The sequence below is a fragment of the Galleria mellonella genome, unplaced genomic scaffold (assembly GCF_026898425.1).
Source record: "Galleria mellonella isolate WM207_F2 unplaced genomic scaffold, CSIRO_AGI_GalMel_v1 utg352, whole genome shotgun sequence".
Lineage (NCBI taxonomy): Eukaryota > Metazoa > Arthropoda > Insecta > Lepidoptera > Pyralidae > Galleria > Galleria mellonella.
This window is the reverse complement of record NW_026442084.1, coordinates 4994770-5013549: the sequence shown is the minus strand read 5'-3', so window position 1 is coordinate 5013549 and position 18780 is coordinate 4994770. Positions and strand designations below refer to the sequence as shown.

At 35.6% G+C, this 18780-nt stretch overlaps 1 protein-coding gene across 2 annotated transcripts in view; it reads right to left on the bottom strand.

The window, feature by feature from the left end:
• Positions 1–478: 478 nt before the first annotated feature.
• LOC113509995 (tyrosine-protein phosphatase 69D) overlaps positions 479–18780 on the bottom strand; it is a 48111-nt gene continuing 29809 nt past the window's right edge. For both annotated transcript variants that reach the window (XM_052897063.1, XM_052897064.1), the window contains exons 19-26: positions 17874–18065; positions 17176–17325; positions 15715–15892; positions 15198–15313; positions 13778–13909; positions 12780–12928; positions 12547–12682; positions 479–11842 (exon numbers count right to left, since the gene is read on the bottom strand). In XM_052897063.1, the coding sequence (XP_052753023.1) occupies positions 11771–11842; positions 12547–12682; positions 12780–12928; positions 13778–13909; positions 15198–15313; positions 15715–15892; positions 17176–17325; positions 17874–18065 (1125 nt within the window). In that variant the 3' untranslated portion in view covers positions 479–11770. The remainder of the gene's footprint in view (positions 11843–12546; positions 12683–12779; positions 12929–13777; positions 13910–15197; positions 15314–15714; positions 15893–17175; positions 17326–17873; positions 18066–18780) is intronic.

Genomic DNA, 18780 nt, shown 5'->3' with positions numbered 1-18780 from the left:
GCAATTTCCATTTTAATACAATATGATCTAAGATTTGTGTAGAGGGCCAGTAAATATTTACATACATAAGTATATCTGTGTGTACGCGTACTCGTTCAACCAAAAATGAAATATCTACTATATGTCTTTGTATAACATTAGCTGTTTGGGCATCTTTGTCCCACTCAACTATGTATATAAATGACGAATTTTAAATCAAGTTATTTAAAGAAATGCCCCTTATAATATGACACAGTATCATTGCATAATTAATATTTTAGTTCACTACCAAAGCACTTTAAAAACATTGAAAATTGTAGTTAAATAAAAATCCATACAATATAAATACTCAAGGGTATTTACTACAACACTAATGAATAGAAATAATTGTATTGAACAGGAACCGAACCCGCGACACCGTTTAACGCTACACTAGCCGGTTAACGTAATACGATATTGCGGTAAGTGGTCTAGGCAAACAAGCAATGAAACAAAATAATTCTAAATAGTGGTATATTTTCAAAAATATTGTATTACATGACCTGCGTATTTATTTACAAAATTAAAACAATAAAATGATAATTCTCAGTATTACAAACGCCAATACTTATATACGAAAATTAAATTAATGAAATACATTCAAAGGCGTGTGTGATGCGGTACTTACGTATAATATTTACAAAATAAGCGATAACATTTAAAAATAATTACCAAATGTTATATATCACTATTACAGTAACAAAATATTAATTTTGTATAATCATTTTACATATATATGTAACACATATAATATATCTATATGACATAATGTACTAGCGACCCGCCCCGGCTTCGCACGGGTGCAATATAGAAACAATGTGGTGTACGGTCTAAATAGCTTTCCAAACTCCACATAATTGGGGGAAAGGGATTGTTGGCAATGGAGTTTAACAGCCCCATTGCTAGCAATATGCCCTAATAGGTCGATCTCCATGTGGTTTCCCCTGAAAACCACCGTGAACAATTCTTGTTGAATTCGTCACGATGGGCTAACTGACCTGCTTCATCCTCACCTATCATCCTTCACTGGTGCCCCGCCGATGTATTCCGATAGCGCGGGTGGGGTTACCATTCCATTATCAACCATTAAAGAAAAAAAAACTCCAGATAATTTGTTATTATTTATATTAATATTTGTGCCTACTCGCTTTTCGTTATATATAAGGAATAGGTACTTTGCATGCTCGCAATTTTAGTAGTTAGCTGTGGGCTATGGACTGATTGCGTCCGATCTTTGTCGGTGCTGCCCTCTCGCGCCTATCGCTTCTTCCGTTTCGAACATCGTATGAGTAACCGCGACTGGCCGCTCTCCTACAAATTAATTAACGAATAATATATTTCTGCTGTGTTTCGTGTCATCTTTCTGACCATCAGAACACCGGATCCTGTAGAGAGCTGCTGGAATTGTTCGCAGGTGAGTACCTATTCTATTTTTCAAATTACGAAAAGCGAGGTAAAAACCAGCCGGCGACCCGGCTCAAATATCGAAAGGAACAATTGTGATTATTATTAAGTTGCTTCACCAATTTGTATATTTTTTTTTAATCATTAAAATGCTTATAGAAACCTATCTATGTAATATAGAATGCCATCATTGATTTTTTTTTTGTAGTTCTAATAAAGGGGAACGATTCCATCATACATTTTGTTATATTTCAGCATTTTCGATGAAAGTTGTCAGTCGATTAGATTCCGACATCTTAAACAATTATCGTTATATTAATTAACAAACAAAACAATAAATATAAACCCTCCTCTTGAATCACTATCAATTGATGTAAACCGCATTAAAATCCGTTGCGTAGTTTAAATGATCTAAACGTACAGACGGCAGAAAGCAACTTAGTTTTGTATTATTTAGAGACTGGATTTAAGTGAAGATAGAAGATTATTATTAAAAAAATTAGCAACTTTTTTTGAAGAATTTTTCATTAAGACCTATTTTTATTAATTTTTATCGTACATAAACACAACTCCTGACCGTTGAATAACAATTAAATACACTTAATAACAACTTTTTAAATATCTTTTTAAACCATTACCAACTTGTATTACCAAATAGACGGTAATATGTATCAAAACAATATTTTAAGAACTTATAAGAACTGCGCTCTTGTCGGTGGAGCTGTAATGACAAATGAAATGTGAAATGAAACAAACAATAAAATGTGATTTCTTATCTATATTAATATTATAAAGAGGAAAAATAGGATTTTTTTGTATATTTGTTTGTTTGTAACGGATAAACTTAAAAAATATTTAATCTATTATAAAAAAAAAATCTACGTGTTGTATATTAAAATATAATCATTACGTATAAGCACTAGTATAAAACAAAGACGCTACCCGTCTGTCCGTCCCTATGTAAGCTTAGATCTTTAAAACTACGCAACGGATTTTGATGCGGTTTTTTTTTTATAGATAGAGTGATCCAAGAGGAATGTTTATATGTATAATACACGCATAATAGAGAAACACTGATAATTTTAGAGGTTTCTAATGTGATGTGATGTAATGTGCACCCGTGCGAAGCCGGGGCGGGTCGCTAGTGTTGTATATTATACTATTGTACATTGTCCACAATATAGGCTACATATAATTTTTCTATCAACCCGTGTGAAGTTGGAGCGAGTCGTTAGTATACAATACAATTTAATAGGGGGGAAAGGGATTGTTAGCAATAGAGTTTGACAGCCCCATTGCTAGCAATATACCCTGTTAGGTCGACCTCCACGTGGTTCCCCCTGGAAACCATCGTAAACAATTCTTGTTGAATTCGTCACGATGGGCTAACTGACCTGCTTCATCCTCACCTATCATCCTTCACTGGTGCCCCGCCGGTGTATACCAATAGCGCGGGTGGGGTTACCATTACATTATCACCCACTAAAAAAAAAAAAAATACAATTTAATATACATTATTTGTGTTACATAATATATTGAGGGATAAAATTAAAATACAAATAACTTCTGTACGATCTACATATGTATGCGATCGTCAGTACACAATAAGCGTTCTAATATAAAGCCATTCGTCATACCATTTTAGTCATACATTCGTCATACATTGCACAAATAAAAATATGAACTAAACTGGTATGACTAATACAGTATCTCATGTTGTGAATTGAAAAGACGCAACTGTGATGTGCATATTTGTGACGGAGCGAAAGGGACGCAAGTATAAAAAAATATTTAGCGCATCTCTTTCTTTTTACCATATAATAACAAAAACGGCTCACAGTACGTATCTAGTATTTATCAGTGGTCAAACGGAATGAGTGTAATATATTGTAAATTTGCGTGTTTCAGTTAATTATTATAGAAATATTTTTATAATGAAATAGGCATTTAACGTTTTAATATTTAAATTATTACTGAAAAATAATGTTCGTTATTAATTTTGACATAAAACATTGCCTGTAGGCCTGCAGTATAAACACTCTTCGAGTTATTACATATATATTAATTGAGTGAACTAAGCCGGTCAGACACATATTGCACTCACTTCGATTCACACTGTATTTCACAAAATTTGTCCTAACCTAACTTAGTATCGATTTTTTTTTATATAAAAAGATTGTAACATTCCTACATTAATCTTTATATCGTTACAAAAAGCTAAAAAAACATACGGAATCAGTCACGCTTAGGACTTGCATATTATTGTGTTAACATAATAAATATAAGAAAAGTGTATGTAATTTCATTGGAGTGTATGGTTTATTGAAGGACCAGATATCCCCCCAACCCATAGAAAAATGACAAACGAATACATCGATAGACACATTTTCGCTACCGCGCGCATGAAACAGAGCGAGACAGCGACGATCAGTGCAATGCGAAGGGGAAAGAGATTGTTAGTAATGGGAATCTAACGGCTCCATAGCTAGGTATACACCTTACCAGGACGTACTTCACGCGGTTCACCCTAGAAACTATCATAGTTAATTCCTAATGAATTCGTCACGATGGGCTAATTAACTTGCTTTCACCTACACCTATAACCGCTCATTGGTGCCCTGATAGCGTATACCGATATCGGGCAGGGTGTTCTTTATGCATCATAATGGAATGGTAACCCTACCTGCGCTATTGGCGGAGCACAAATAATGGATGATAGGTAAGGGTGAAAGCAGATCATCTATCATCATGGATTCAGCAAAAGCAGAAAAAAGCAAGGTATTAACCACGATGGTTTCCAGGAGGAATCGCGTGGAGGTCGATCTGATAAGGGTATATTGCTAGCAATAGAGTCGTCAGATCCCCATTACTAACAATCTCCTTTTCCCTCTGCAATACTTGAAGGAATCCAAGTTCCAACATACTTGGCAGGTAACAGAGATCTCGGAAGGGGATTCCATAACTCGATTGTCCGACTCATTTATCTGTGAATACATTTAAACAATACAATACATTGTACTGTTAAAAATAAAAAATTAACTGAAATTATTTAAAGCTATGACTTATAAGCCTATCATGATTTTTTCAGCCATTATTCGTCCACTGCTGGACACGAGCCTCGCCCATAAGCCTATATATAGGTGAACAATATGCAAGTCCTCCTTACACGAACATTATTATTTGGGACCTTTGACGGTGTTTGTAAAACCCGTAAAATGTGTTGTCCCATTGTACTGTGCTGTTCAAATACTTTATGCTTTATAAGAGACCGGTCTCTTATAAATTTCAGTATTTACGCGATTAATTTAGGTAAATTGTGATAATTTACATGAATTATGTCGACGTTTCGACCAAGTTACACCGGCCGCTGTAATCTAACCGTCGTAAAAAATAATGGTCTAATCTAATCGGGTAAATTCCCATCTCTTATAAAACATAAAACTTTTGCGGTGTAAAAATCAAAAATTTAATATTAATTTTCAAATATTATTAACAAAATATTGTATAAATATACAGCAGTAATGTTACAGGATGCTGTGTTAGCAAGTGGAAAATTAGATACATCTCCATGGAATTGTATACGTTGTTTCTACAATACATCATTAGGAGAAAATAGTTCGCATTGACAAACAAATAAAACTTAATTCATTTATATATTTTATGGTTGTCCATTAAAAAAAAAATATCGAAAAGACAAAATGAGCAGCACAGTCGAGAAATCCATATGCATCCCAATCAGCAACGTTAACACATTGTATATTTTGTTTAGCTCATACAAAATCTAATTACATAGCTTAATTAATAAATATACCTACTTAGACAGTCGTACATCGACAAGACAATACTGGTCTTGTACTGTTCATACAAAAAACATATTAACCAATATAGTAAATACATCAAAAAAGCGCTTTCAAGCGCCGTGCTCGCTGTAGAAACAAAACTACTGAATGCGTTACGACTTACGGAGTATTTACAGACTATGCACGCACCTTTATAAAAAAAAAAAAAACTTGTGCTAACATTGGGGTAAGTATATTTTTAAATATTTTTTTGGCCTTACTGTTTTGATTCTTTTGAGAACCAACCTAAACACCGATTCGTAAATCTTAATTTTACAATTATATTAACTTAAATCGGTTACAAATGCACTATATGGCCATCGCTTGTTTATTATTATCAAAATAAATAATTTAAAAAATTACATTTACTCCATGATATTTTAATGTCTACTCCTCTTTGGACATGATCTCTTTTGGTATTTACAAATCGATCGACTTAACTCGACACGTCTCACTCTAGCTCCCTCACTCTGTACATACAACGGTTTATTATAAATTATCGTGGTAAACACAGGTTGAAATAGAAATCGCGAGAAACATTTTAAGTACAGGTTCTACCAATAAAATTGAAAAACATGAAACATGTGAAAGATGGTAAAAAAAAAAAAAAATTAATCCCCCATAATAACGCGTACACTCGTCAAATATGGGAAGCTATAAACTTTAGTGTTTCAAATTAAGCATTTTTCAATTATCTTGACAGAACACGGTCTTAAAAGGCTAACTACTATTTCTATTTCACTCTACAATAGTTGCAAAGTGCCAAGTTGAGTGGATCAGATAGTATCTATACCAAAAAAAAAAAAAAAAAAAACTACTATATAATATACTATGACAGATCTACCGCTATGCTATTATTAATTTGTATAAGTTTTTCGAATTTAATGTTGACCTTTTCAAAGTGGCGATTCGGAAAACTTATATAAGTTTGGAAGCGTTGTCGCTGGTTGCATGTATTCTTGCATCGTGCGATCGTGCGAAGTTGCTAAACTTGACGAGTCATTGCTCGATTGGCGTTGAGCGCTGCTAGCTCAGTTTGACAACGGTTGATTACCCTCCGGAGATACTAAAATCGTATCTCGGCTTAAAAGGACAGATTTTTTTAAATTGCCACTTGCTTCGTGAATCGGAAGGCAAATATATCCTCTAGTAAGTGTTTTCAAACTTTCCACGCTAGAGGGCGCCTTATTTAGACGAATAATCGTATTGCTTGAAATTAGGCACTTGTAGTTTTATTATGCATTTAGTATTACTAAAATAATTTAGTAATTATCATCTCTAGAATGTTCCAAAGTATAACTAAGGGAATAAAGTACCATATAAATTCCATTTATTAATGTTTCACAAATACAAGACATGCTCTAAATGTAAAAACAGTTTGCCGCAATTCACTACTGTATTAAAATGTTTCACTATATCTTATGTTACGTTGGTGATTCTTTAAATAAATAAATGCAAGAGACAACATTATTTTTTTAATTGTAAGTGACTACCGCCGCCCATGATCACCCACAACACCAGCGGCATTGCAGGTGTGCTAAGACCTTTAAAAAAGGAATATGCTCTTTTCTTGAAGGTTATGACGTAGTATCGTTATGGAAATACTGCTGCTGGAAGTTGATTCCAAAGAGAGAATTTCTATGATGTTGCCACTTTATAAAGCTTATATCATTAATTATAATAAGAAATTTTATCGCACGATGTAAGAACATATTTAAAGTCGAAGCATAAACATGTTGAAGCGAAGCGGATTCCATATACCTATCTACTATGCTACGGTTATAAAAAAAACTTATACTCGGATATTCACTCATTTGTACATAGACGTCGAATACATTGTTCAATTGATTAATGAAATTTAATGAAACTTCATTAATAAATCAAATAATAATATTAACGATGTTTAAAATAATAGTGAACGGGTAAAAAGCACTTATAAAAGAGTTTTTTTTCAGTCACCTGTCTCTTTTATTTCACTACAGTAGAAAGAAGACGAAGCATCTAATAAGAAATATCTATATACCTAAAAATTTGTGAGATTGGAATAAAGATCTGAAGGTCTACCATGAAATGTTTTCCGAAATTTCGGGTCCGAACGAAACACAAATTTGATGTTAAAATTACATAATACATGCCATTTGGAAATATTAAAAATGTTAAAATATTGTTCCTTTGGACTTTTATGATAGGATGTATGTCGAACGAAATGTTAAACTACATTTATTGGTCCGATTTTGGTATAAACAAAAACACGAAATTGAGTCCGAAATTTCGGAATTTCATTTCATGGTAGACCCGCAGGTCATTATTGAGTGTGGTACTATTAATGACGTAACATTCTCAATACTGAATAAAAAAAAGAACTCAGCCTCTAAACCTATTTCTAAAATCCCCACCTATTTTAGGAGAAATTTTAGAGAATCACAGTTCAGTTTTTATTCCATCACGCTTATAATTTGAATTTGTCTAATTCTATCTAATCTAAAGTTATCTCTAAAATTTGACTTTTTGAAATAAGTTTAGAGAATGACTCCATTGTTATATACAATTTATACGATTTAAATTTCAAAAAAATTTTTTTTAGATAACAGACCCTCTCTCGATCGATACAAAAACAATATGGAATTTTCTCAGATCCAAAATGAATTTAGGAAGAATGCTTGAATTTCTAGAGCAATAGAACTCTATAGATATTTAATCCTAATAATTTTATGTTTATAATTAATTATTCTTATAATGGCATCATTATTTCAAATTTGATCCATTGTAATATTTATTTTTTGCTATAATTTCATTAATAATATTATATTTTGTAAACATTCTAGTACCAAACTCAATTAATTAAATTAACTAGCAAAAGAAAAGTATATAAAATCACGTACAAAAACTAGACTTAATATTAATTTAGTGTGATATATTCGATAATATTAGCTTCACTCGGCGTGTCGTTAACACGCACACACTGACAACTAAACCGTCATTATACAAAGACAATATCGGAATTGTAATATTATAGGTATATTAAAAACAAATTATATTATAATAAAGTATATGCGTGTTTTATTTTGCAGATTACATCTCAATGGAGACGATTCTGAGATGTCATTCTCTAAATATATCTTTAAAATTTTTTTTGTACAACTTAGAATGGCAAACAAGCTGACGGCCCACCTGATGGAAAGTGGTAACCGCCTATAGACATGAGCAGTACCATCGACGTAACAGAGTATACTGTTTCGCCCATGATACCCCCCATGCGTTGCCATTCCGAGGACTCAGGTGTTATTCCTCTGTACCCAGTAAATTCACGCCATATCCCACCCATTAAACCGAAACACAGCCGTGCAAACACAACTGCTTCACGGTAGAAACACGAATGGGAAAAATTAATAATTCTAATTAGATTTTCCCGAAAGTGCTATTTAATGGACTGTTACCAAGTTTATAATAATTTCGACTTAAATCCATTAGAAATTTAGTGCATTTTTACCATTAGAATTACAATTTCACTGTGATATAAAACGTGAAATTTTATTTTTAGACATAAATTTAGAGAATGACGCTTCAGAATCGACCCCAAAGTTTATTATCATGCCCAATGTTTAATGTCGCATTTTAGCATTACTATAATAAAATTCATATTATTTCTCTTACGGTATCATATAAATTAACATATTGGTTATCATAACAGCAGTGCTAAATTCAAGAATCACTTTTATGAATTTAGGGACTTTTGTCTCAATGACGCATGACTCAATAAATGACGCATCATTGTCATAGTCATTCACTCAACACAACACTTTCTTTTTATCTTAATTTCAAACGTTTAACAATAGTTTAGTATTACAAAATACTAATTACTAATTTTGCATATTATATATTAACGAGCTATCGTTGTGTGAGCTACACATTCTTTTAATATTTTCCGTTAGTGACACAAAATATAGTTATCAGTGTGTGTGTGTTAACTTATTTGAGCATTATAGGTCCGTACAAACATTGTACCTTTCAAAATGTCGACTCAATAATTGTTTTTTTGTCATTCGGAAAAAATTGTTACAATTTATTTCATTATTTTTCCGCATTAAAAAAATAAACACTTCTTTTCTAACAATATACAAATATTGTTTTTAAAATCGAATTATTTAAGAATGTATATAGTAGACTTTAGTAGAAATATTACTAATTATTCATTGAATCCGAATGGCATAAAAACCAATTTAAATATTAGTATATACACCATTTATGGGTGTACAAAATATAGGCCGGAAACAAATTTCCCATGTCACCACTCGGCATCGACAGGCGATTACGTAGAATAATCAGATAATTTTTGTTAATCGAATATTTAATTTTAATAAGATAAATGACGGTATGAAAATACTTCATTTATTATTGATTTAGTATATTCCTCGACTAAAATTAATACTAAACCAAAAAGAACTCTCTGGGTACATATCGGGCAGTTAGGTTTTAAATAAATAACAGAAAAAATGGGAGGTAAATTAATGGTAAAATCGGATCTCTTTGTCTCTTGATACACAGAGAGTCTGATGAGAACCGAGATTGCTCTCTAAGGATACATTTACATTAGGCCAGTTATAGGCGTCAGTTAGATAAAGCTGATAACTGGCATTGTTTACACAGAGTTAGCGGAAATGTCTAGGCATATAAACGATTGCTATTTTCATTTCGTGATGTGTGAAATTATTTTCCATTTACACAATAACTCAGAAAAATCTAATATCAGACGTGTTGTTAAAAATGAATGTATGTATGAATTATGATTTTTCTGAATAGTGTACTATTTTACGAAATGAAATAGGGGAATGTTTTGGTACATTTGTATAAAGTTGTATACATTTGTATAATCTGCTTAGAAATTTATTGAGCAACAATCTAATATTAGTAATAGCACTAAACGCATCTCGAGCTGAGCCACTAACTGACGTAATGTAAACCAGCACCAAATCATATTCTAGAACATATAACAAAATATTTGTACAGAGTCTAAATAGTTCTATGGATAATATGGACCCGCGTTAAAAAGTATACGAGGTCTATCCGGAAAGTTCGTATAAAAGTGTTCTGGAATGCGAGAAAGAGGAGTGGGGAGGCCAGGTAAGCGCAGGACCCCTTCCTTATGTCCCTAACAATGCTTCAGTTCTGGTCTGACCGCCGTGCGGTGCGAACTGGCTTGTCACGCCATCTGTGAAGTTACCTCTTAACGAAACCCCGTCGGCATGGAGCCCGCTTCCGTTGAAGAGCAGCGCGTCGTAATCAAGTTTCTCTCGAAACTCGGCAAGAATGGCCGTGAAATTTTTGCCGATCTCAGAACAGTTTATGGGGATGATGCTGTGAAGGAACCAACCGTCCACAAGTGGCTAAAAAGATTCAGAGAGGGCCGAGACAATGTTGATTGTTTTTTTCGATGTTCGGGGGATTGTCCATCAAGAATTCGTCCCTCCAGGCCAGACAGTTGATGGAAAATTCTACGTCGATGTGCTCAGACGCCTCAAAGCTCGTGTGGCACGAGTTCGTCCAGAATTGGCGCGAGAGGGGCTTTGGATTCTTCACCACGACAATGCCCCTGCCCACACCTCTCTTGTTGTCCGTGAGTTTTTGAGTAAAAATTCCATTACGGTGACCGAACACCCCCCTATTCGCCGGATTTGGCCCCGTGTGACTTCTTCTTGTTCCCAAAAACCAAATTGGTACTTCGGGGGCGGCATTTGGGGGACATAAATGAGATAAAAAAAGCTACGACGGGGCAGCTGAGAAACCTACAACCAGAGGACTTTCAAGGAGCCTTCTCACAGTGGAAACGGCGTTGGCACAAGTGCATTATGTCACAGGGGGAGTACTTTGAAGGGGATAAAATTGATTTACCTGAATAATTGTAAAATAAAATTTTTAAAAAACTTTTATACGTACTTTCCGGACAAACCTCGTATAATAATATCTAATAAAAAAAAAAAAAAAAACAGAAGTGAAAAATCAGATATTGAGATCGAAAACAGTTTTTCAATCTAATAATTACATCGTCATTGGAAATGAAAAACATCTTATGTGGATATTCTATTTTTCATTAAAACGAAAGATTGCTTAAGAGAAAAAAAGTGTAAGATTTTTTTTTTTATTATACAAAACATTTTTATTTCAGAATATTTTTTACTCTGTATTTTTAATACTTCGTCATATAAATAATGTTCAGTTTTCAATAAGAAAAAATCTACTGTAAATTAAAATGTAAACATAAAACTTCATATAATACTAAATAACTTACGTATGTTTCCGCCGTGACTCTTCGAGATTTCACACTCGTATGTTACATAAGAGATTTTTCATTCGAACAAACGACAATTTGAAATTACAGCCAGTCTTAAGAACAATACATGTTTTAATAAATCTAATGTAATTAATCACTCCGTCGGTACAACGTAATCGTCGCGCGATTTGCTAGCGGTATAGAGGTCTGGTTCATACCATTCCCGCAATGTGGTAGCCGCTTAACTGTCCTCTAACAAGTTGTGGAGCTCGGCGTAGTTGAGTATGGCACGATGTAGGAATTCGTACTGCAACTGCGAATGGAATAACAAATGTTTTTTTTTTTATAGTAATTAATTTCTATAGTATCTTTTATATATATATATATATATATATATATATATATATATATATATATATATATATAATATATATATATATATATATAAACAAATATATTACAGGTAACAAGCACATACTAGGCTAAATATTTCTCGTTTTTTTTTTTCTATAAATATCTATTCAAACGAGCATACGGTAAACCTGATGGTAAGTGACTACCGCCTCCTATAATTACTTGCAACACCACAAGCTTTTATGCTCTTAAAGTTTGTTACGCGACGCATTGAAGTTAATTCCGCGACAATTTATTTCATCACGGCTGAGTTGGCTACATTAATCACACTGAGGTTAATAAAATAACTCACTTGTATGCAATACATGTTTATTTTAAAGTATTAAGTTTTTGAGTCGACTGGTTTCGTCAGTGGCTAAAGTGGGCTGAAGAAGTGAGATTGTTCATTGGTAGGTTTGGGACGTGGAAAGATGATGTGGCGGCGGTGTTGTTGTTGTTGTCGTTGGTGATGGTGGTGGTGATGGTGTTGTTGTTGTTGTTGTTGTTGTTGGTGGTGGTGGTGGTGGTGGTGGTGGTGTTGTTGTTGTTGGTGGTGGTGGTGGTGGTGGTGGTGGTGGTGGTGGTGGTGGTGGTGGTGTTGGTGGTGGTGGTGGCGGTACTCACGAAGGTGTTGATGGTGCGCGCGCGCTGCGAGCGCACCTTCCTGGCGACGCAGTTGACGTCGAGGCGGCGCTCGACGCGCAGCTGCCGGATCAGCACGCACAGCGCCACGAACAGCGCCGACCGCTCCGTGCCCAGCCTGCGCACGCACACACACACACGCTCTTATACCCGCTACGCCACCCGCGGCCTGCCATCACGTATCTACACGTGTCTATACACGTACTGATACTCACTGGCAGTGCACGAGCATGGGCGGCCGGCCGTCGGCGGCCGCGGCCGCGTCGGCCAGCTCGGCCAGCCCGCGCGTCACCTCGGGCACGTGGCCCGGCGCCGTCGGCCAGCCCTGGTATTGCAGCTGCCGCACGCTCGACGTGTCGCCGCTCTGTGGGAACATATGAGTACAATTCATAATTAGGCGTCAAGGTCATATTGCTTCCATTTCATATACTCAAACAAGTTCCAATCTGCTGGTCTTAATAGAGCAAATGTGACAGAACGACGCATTTACCCACTTGGCAACTTTTAGAAATTAATTCACTGCAAGTTAACGCAGTCATTGAATTATATAAAGTAGCTGTCATTCATTTTATCTAGAGCGCAAAAGTAGACGCAACTCATATATATATATATATATCTACCCAAAGGTTGTCTGGAAGAAATTGCTTAGCGATAAGGCCGCCTTTTATATCACCTTTCATTAATATTTACTGTATTTGTTATTTCTCTTTTTACTTGGTGCAAATAAATAAATAAATAAACATTTTTTTATTATTATTGTAATTGCCATTAACTGTCCACTGCTAAACATAGGCCTCTTGTATTAAGAGGGATTTTTTTTTATGGGTGAAAATGGTATGGTAATCCCGCCTGCGCTAACGGGATACGCTGGCGAAGCCAATTAGCCATCATGATGAATTCATCAGGAATTAACCATGATAATTTCGAGGGGAACCGCGAGGAGGTCGACCTGGTTGGGTGTATTGCTAGCAATGGGATTTTTAGTCTCCATCACTAACAATCCCTTCCCCCTTAAGGGTTATTAAAAGGGGTTTGTCAGTGGCTGTCATACTTCGCAACCGCAGTTAAGATTTGGTGATGTTTTAAGAGAGACACTGCTGCCCAAATCGTCGAGCATTAAATTCCCTAAGTCGTCCACGGGAAAGGAAAAGATAATAAAGCACACGGAGCGTATTAGTTAGAAACCACATTAATATAAATTTCAGTCTATTACCTTGTTATTGGTGACACGGAACTGGCGCCGCGTGTAGTAGGGACAGGACTCGCTCTCCTCGTACTGCACCGAGATGTGTTCGTACTGCGCTGTGCCGTCCTCCCAGTACCGCGGACACTTGCCCTCGCCAAGCTACACGATACCAACATATCAGTTATAATGAGATTATGTTTACATACATACTTCCGTAAAATCAACAATTATTACTTTGCATTTCTAAATATGTTAATATACAAAAAAAAAAAAATATCTTGCTGCCATACACAACTGATAAACGTTATCTTGTTCACATACATTTTTCAATACACTTGACAAACATTACCTTGTTTTCATATATATGTACTTCTACATTCCCTCCATTCTACATCCTTGGCTTCGTTTAAAGGACAAGTCAAATTACATTTTCTTTCACTGTAGTTACTCTTTTCCATTCATTTGTAATTTTTGGACTAGATTTGTCATATTTCCTTGTGTGTGCTATGTATGTATTTATATGTGTATGTTTATGTATTTTGTATGTATGTTGTTATAGTAAGTAGTTTAATAAATTATATGTATTTGATATTTTTGTGCATTACAGGTTTTTGTATTTTATGCACGAAAAACTATTAATTCACTCTTGCGCCACCTTCAACCAAAGGTTGTCTGTAAGAGATTGCCCTAGCGACAAGACCGCCTTTTGTACCTTTATGTGTATATTTCAATATGTATTTATGTTACTGTATTTCACTTGAATTATTCACTTGTCATTGTATATTTTTATTTATGGTGCAATAAAGAATTAAATAAATAAATAAATAAAATTCCCAATAAAAAAAAAAAACAGTACAATATTAAAATTATTATTAAGCAAGAAAGTAATGAATGCAAAACTATTACACATAAGCAAAGCTGAACTTATCTCTAAAATAGATTTCTTATAGAGTACATAACAAAGATGGCATAGGAAGTAGTAGATTTTTTTTTTATTTAAATAGCATGCATAACTACATTAAAAAAAAATGGATTTTTAGTACCACTTAAACCTCTTGGGCTTGTGTGTGATACTTTACATTTCGTTCTCAAATGTCAATGTTTACATTAATATTCTGCTGTTTTAGCAAGGTTGGTTAGCAAGTAAATGAGCTTTCAGTTTAAACTTTATGTTTTTAATTATTGTGAATTATTATAAATTAATGTGACTGAATTGTATTTTATGCATTTTAGAATGGCAAACAAGCTGACGGTCCCCCCATGATGGAAAGTGGTAAGAAACGTCTATAGCATATGAATAGTACCATGAACATAACAGAATACACTGTGTTGCCTACGTTACCCTTTATGTGTTGCCAATCCTCAGAATTAAGGTGCAAACAATAAATTCATAAAAGCATACCTCTATATGAATTTGTAGGTAGCAAGATATTATGGTACTACATACCTCGCTAAGCATTACAATCGTGGAGACATTATGCTCGGAGACCATTCGCCAGAAATCCATGATGGTGGCAGGCAGTGGGTCTTGCGTGATGATGAACCCTTCTGAGTTGTCGTATGCTGTAATGTAATACAACAGTTAGAGGAGAACCGTCTGTGTGACTGACTTCAAGTATAAATTATCATCATTGTGTAACAATTAGTAAGTTTAAAGCCTTTAACATGTTTTGATGGATTACTTGAACGCATTGCTGTGTAAACATGTTAGTTACACCATATTCAATGCAATGCAACGTTGCCGATTTCCCGCCGAAGGATCAATGGTGCTCGAACGACCAAATAGACTATGGACGCAAACGTTTTGTGGCTTCACGGCGATTTAATAATTGATTTTCCGCGGGTAACCTATAAAAATTCTATTGCGGATGATCGGCAACTGAAGATCGGTCTGATGTGGCGCTGGGCTTAGACTAGGAAGAAAGAGTTGGTGAAAGTGTGATACGAGTAAGCTAGAGAGGTACCTTCGATGAAGGAGGCGTTGATGTAGGTGGAGTAGTCGCGCGCGGGCAGCGGCGCGAGGATGACGCGGTTGCGGTCGTAGGGCAGGCAGTCGCCGCTGCGGTTGCGCGCGCGCAGCTCCTCCGCCGCGCCCGCCGCGCACGACTTCACCGGCTCCGCTATCGGGCTGTTTATCATTTTCTGGAAACCACACGACCGCTTTGAACGAAATTTGCTAGCATGGGTACCTTCCTCAATCGTGTCTTTGCCGCGAAGCAACTCGTTTTGACTTGTAGGATATGACAGTGAAATTACAACGTACGGAGGCACAGTAACTTAGTCTTTGAGTAACAGAGTATTAAGAATACCATAAGTGATGGAGTAACACTAGGTGTCATGTCGTATAGAGAGATAAAGGACATGGCCTGGGATAGAGATGGCTGGAAGAAGATGCATGAATTAGTTGCACCGACAAGAGGAAACTCTTAAATGAAAAGAAGTGTTGGAGTGTGATCAATGAGAGCCACATTATTATTCATGTCTATAGGCAAAGTTTATCGCCTACCATTACTGTTGTCATTGTAGTAATCGCAATAATAGATACGGCTACATTTTGTTGAGCAGATTAGAATATATCGGGGCAGGAAGCGAGCTTACCACCGTCATTCGAATTGATTTGTTACCTGTTTTTCTTTCCCGGAGGGTAGTCAGAAATTAAAATTAACAGTTTTTAATGTCAATCACATTGCCATGTATTGAGTATCCCCTCCGCAAATAAAGTGATCCCCTTTTCTCTTTTCCCCATAAATCCAATGAATTTTTTATCAACTTTCTTAACTCACTCCAACATTTCCTTTTTTCATACAACTTCTTCTTCATACTTCATGTGACAGATACCACCAATAAAGGTATTCCCAACAAGGTATTCCAAACAACTGTTGCCATAAGACAGACAGCCGTAAAACCAAAAAATCAAAACCTTGTGTAATATGAATAAAATCACATTATGCTGACGTTAATTTTTTTTTTATACAACTTAGAATGGCAAACAAGCTGACGGCCCATCTGATGAAAAGTGGTAACCATCGCCTATAGATATGAACAGTACCATGGACATAACAGAGTATACTGTTTCGCCCATGATACCCCCCATGTGTTGCCATTCCTGAGGACTCAGGTGTTATTCCTCTGTACACAGTAAATTCATGCCATATCCCACCCTTCAAATCGAAACACAGCCATGCAAACACAACTGCTTCACGGTTGAAACACGAATAGGACAGAGGTACCCAAGCAATCGACTTTAATAAATAAGTTAAATAAATAAATTAAATAATAAATAAATAAGGAGATGTTAATTTGATTGTCACGACCGTTACAGTCTACAGGTTAAGGTAGTACAGCAGTGAATATACTTAATATAATTATATATAATATACAAGAATGAATAAAATTTCATCAGTATCAGGGTGTGCGCGGCATACCTCGAACTCGATCTCCATGAGGCACTTGTCGGCGCCCTCGGGCGTGTTCCGCAGGCGGTCGATGGCGCTCTTGAGCCGCGACGCGGGGATCTCCGTGTCGCCGTACTGCGCGTACTCCACCAGCGCGCGGTACACGAACACGTACTGCTTCTGTACGCCATCGTACAAACAGTGGGTAAGTATTACGTAAACAAATAAATATATAGTAAGAAAATTCTACAATTCTGGCCAGAAAATAGAGTTTAATTTATACAATATTTTTATTATTATATCCGTTGTTAACCTAACGTGCGCATTGCAACTAAAAGTGCCACGAGCGTCATAGCGCTCGTGAAATCAGACGCTGTTTAGCTAGCTGTAAAAAAAAATATTAAAATTGAATAATTTTTGGAGGAGATACAGTTTTTTTAGCGACAATGGTAAATGACATCAACACGACAAAGATTTCTTTAGCATTTTTAAGTAGATATGAGTAAAAATCAATGGCACTAAAAGGGTTAATTGTATTATAAGTAGTTATATAAGCTATATATATATATATATATATATATATATATATATATATATATATATATATATATATATATATATATATATATATATATATATATATATATTCTAGCTGTCGAGTCGTAAACTACTAGCATGACTTACACCACACCAGTACAGAGCGAAAACAGGAGTACAGCGACACTCACCAGCGACTGTACGAGGAAGTTCCGCTGGCGACGCAGCTCGGCCACGGTGTTGAAGACTGCGGCGTGTCCGGTGGCCCGTAGTTGGTCGAGCAGGCAATCGAGCGCCACCAGCGTGCCGGTGCGGCCCACGCCGGCCGAACAGTGCACCACCACGGCCCGCCCCACCATCCACGACCACGCTTCGTTCACGCGCTGCACCAACAACATATAATGTATATTTTGATTACAATACATAATAATTTTTCATTATTGAGTATTGTAGCCAAATTTAGTAGAAATTATCACAGGAATACAATTACTAAATGGAATTAGTAATAAAGTTTTAAAAAAAGAAACATTCTTTTTTTTATACAACTTAGAATGGCAAACAAGCTGACGACCCACCTGATGGAAAGTGGTAACCGTCGCTTATAGACATAAGCAGTACCATGGACATAATAGAGTATACTGCTTTGCCCATGATACCTCCCATGCATTGCCATTTCTGAGAAACACAAATTCTGTACCCTGTAAATTCACGCCATATCCAACTCTTCAAACCGAAACACAGCCATGCAAAAACAACTGCTTCACGGTAGAAACACGAATGGGACAGAGGTACCCAAGCAATCGGCTTTTTGTACAAAGTCTCCCTCTGGTAAGAGGACCCTTTATTAATAGATTTGTTTTTCTACTACTGTACATCAGAAGACTGTATTATGGTTGGGTCAATTATTTGTTTCTTTATATTTTCCTTAAATGTTATTAAAACAGATTAGATTGAAGAATATTTGAATTTAGAAGACGGAGTCTGCACAAAGATAAACTTTAGAGTAAAAGACAGTTTTGTGTCAAATGGAAAGCAATTTAGCATTAGTCTAGACAGCTGTAATGTGAGAAATAAATGTTCATTATCAAATTCAGTCTA